General features: G+C 52.9%; 1 protein-coding gene across 1 annotated transcript in view; it reads right to left on the bottom strand.

The window, feature by feature from the left end:
• Positions 1 to 532, bottom strand: part of SYP (synaptophysin) — a 13,466-nt gene extending 12,934 nt beyond the window's left edge. Inside the window, exon 1 of the mRNA XM_008587139.1 lies at positions 466 to 532. Coding sequence (XP_008585361.1) covers positions 466 to 501 — 36 coding nt within the window. The 5' untranslated portion in view covers positions 502 to 532. The remainder of the gene's footprint in view (positions 1 to 465) is intronic.
• Between the last annotated feature and the right edge of the window lie 1,218 nt (positions 533 to 1,750).

Genomic DNA, 1,750 nt, shown 5'->3' with positions numbered 1-1,750 from the left:
TCTGCTCTGGGGGAAGGGGTGGTCGTCAACACGGGTCCAATCTCTGTTTGGAGGGGCGGGTGCCAGCCCTCCCCCCCCCCCGCCCCGACACCTTCTGTCGCTCTATTTCCTAGCTCATCCGCAGCCCCCCCCCCACAGTCTTCCTTCCATTCTTCCTTCCCTCCCTCCTTGCCCTCCTCCCAGCTCCGAGGCCTCTCTTCCTCTCCTCCCGACCGCCAGCAATGACCCGAGCTTCTGGTGGCCCCCGCTGCGGCAATGAGGACGGTCCTCGTTGCGGCAAAGAGCGCACTCCTTCTTTTCTCCACCTCCCCCTTTCTCCCCTCGCCTGCTGCAGACCCCCAGCCCCAGAGCAGGGAACCGGGTCTCCGCTGCCAGTGGTCACCACCTCTCGGAGTCACTGGCCGAAGCGACCCGGCCCGGCGGCCGAGAAGCGGCGGGCTCTGTCCGCGGTGCTGGAGCGCGTACCTGATTCACCACGTCCATGTCTGCCAGTAGCAGCATCAGCAATGCAGGGGGCGGGAGGCGCCTGCTAGCAAGGGCGGGCGCGGGGCGCGGCGGGGGTGGCGCGCGATCGTCGGAACAGCCCGGGCGGCTGCAGCCCCGCCTCTCGCGCCCCCTCCTCGTCCGCCGCGCGCGCCTGCGCATAGCGGGCCGTGCCCAAGTGTCACTGGCCGCCATTCCACCCAGGAGGTTAGAACCTGGAGAGCGCGCTAGGAACGTCATTCCCTCTGAAAACACAGAGGTTTGGGGAGAGGAGGACCGCTCGGTCCTAGAGTATAACATTTTCCCAAGCCCCTTTCTTAGCTTGTTAAATGTTCACTCATTCACTCCTTACAACAGCCCTATGTGGTAGGGACTATTAGCCCCGTTTCTACAGATGAGGAAAATGAGTCCCCAGAGAGGTTAAGTGACTTGCACAAGGACACCCAGCTAGTAACTGGCAGTGCCCAGAGTCCTTGCAGTTTAAACATAGTTCCAGGTCCTAAGGGTTTCTTTTCAAAAGTCCGCATTTAAAGCACATCCTAAAAGCCTCTCCTTCCCCCTTCCAACCATCTCCCCTATTCTTTTCTCTTGGTCAAATTCTTGCCTACTCCAACTCTGCACTTAAAGTCCTATTTATTCCTCAGCTCTCCCTTAATTAGACTATTCCTCCTTCATGCTACTAAAACTAGGCCCATCAAGGTCAGTGGTAATTGCCATGTTGCAAAATCCAATGGGTAAAATACAGCTGGGGCTTAAGATGCTCAGCCTCACTCATACTAAGAGAAATGCATATAAAAACTACTGAGATACTCTTTTTTCATCTCTGAAGATAGTGAGTATCAAAAAGCTTGATAATGCTCAATATTGGAACTTTCATTGGTATAACATCTGTAGAGGTCAATTTGGCAAAATAAGTTTATATAGCAGTGTTTGGCTCAGCATTTATACTTCTAAGAATTTATTTTATAGATAGACTCATACATGTGCTAAAAGGTATACAGTTGACCCTTGAACAACACAGGTTTGAACTGGGAGGGTCCACTTTTTTTTTTATATATATATATAAAGATGACCGGTAAGGGGATCTTAACCCTTGGCTTGGTGTTGTCAGCACCACGCTAAGCCAGTGAGCTAACCGGCCATCCCTATATAGGATCCGAACCCGGGGCCTTGGTGTTATCAGAACCACACTCTCCCAAGTGAGCCATGGGCCAGCCCTCGAGGGTCCACTTCTATGTGGATTTTTTTTTTTTTTTTTTTTTTTTTT

The sequence above is a fragment of the Galeopterus variegatus genome, unplaced genomic scaffold (assembly GCF_000696425.1).
Source record: "Galeopterus variegatus unplaced genomic scaffold, G_variegatus-3.0.2 Scaffold4257, whole genome shotgun sequence".
Taxonomy (NCBI): Eukaryota; Metazoa; Chordata; class Mammalia; order Dermoptera; family Cynocephalidae; genus Galeopterus; species Galeopterus variegatus.
The sequence above is the reverse complement of the archived record's forward strand: the minus strand, read 5'-3'. Positions and strand labels throughout refer to the sequence as shown.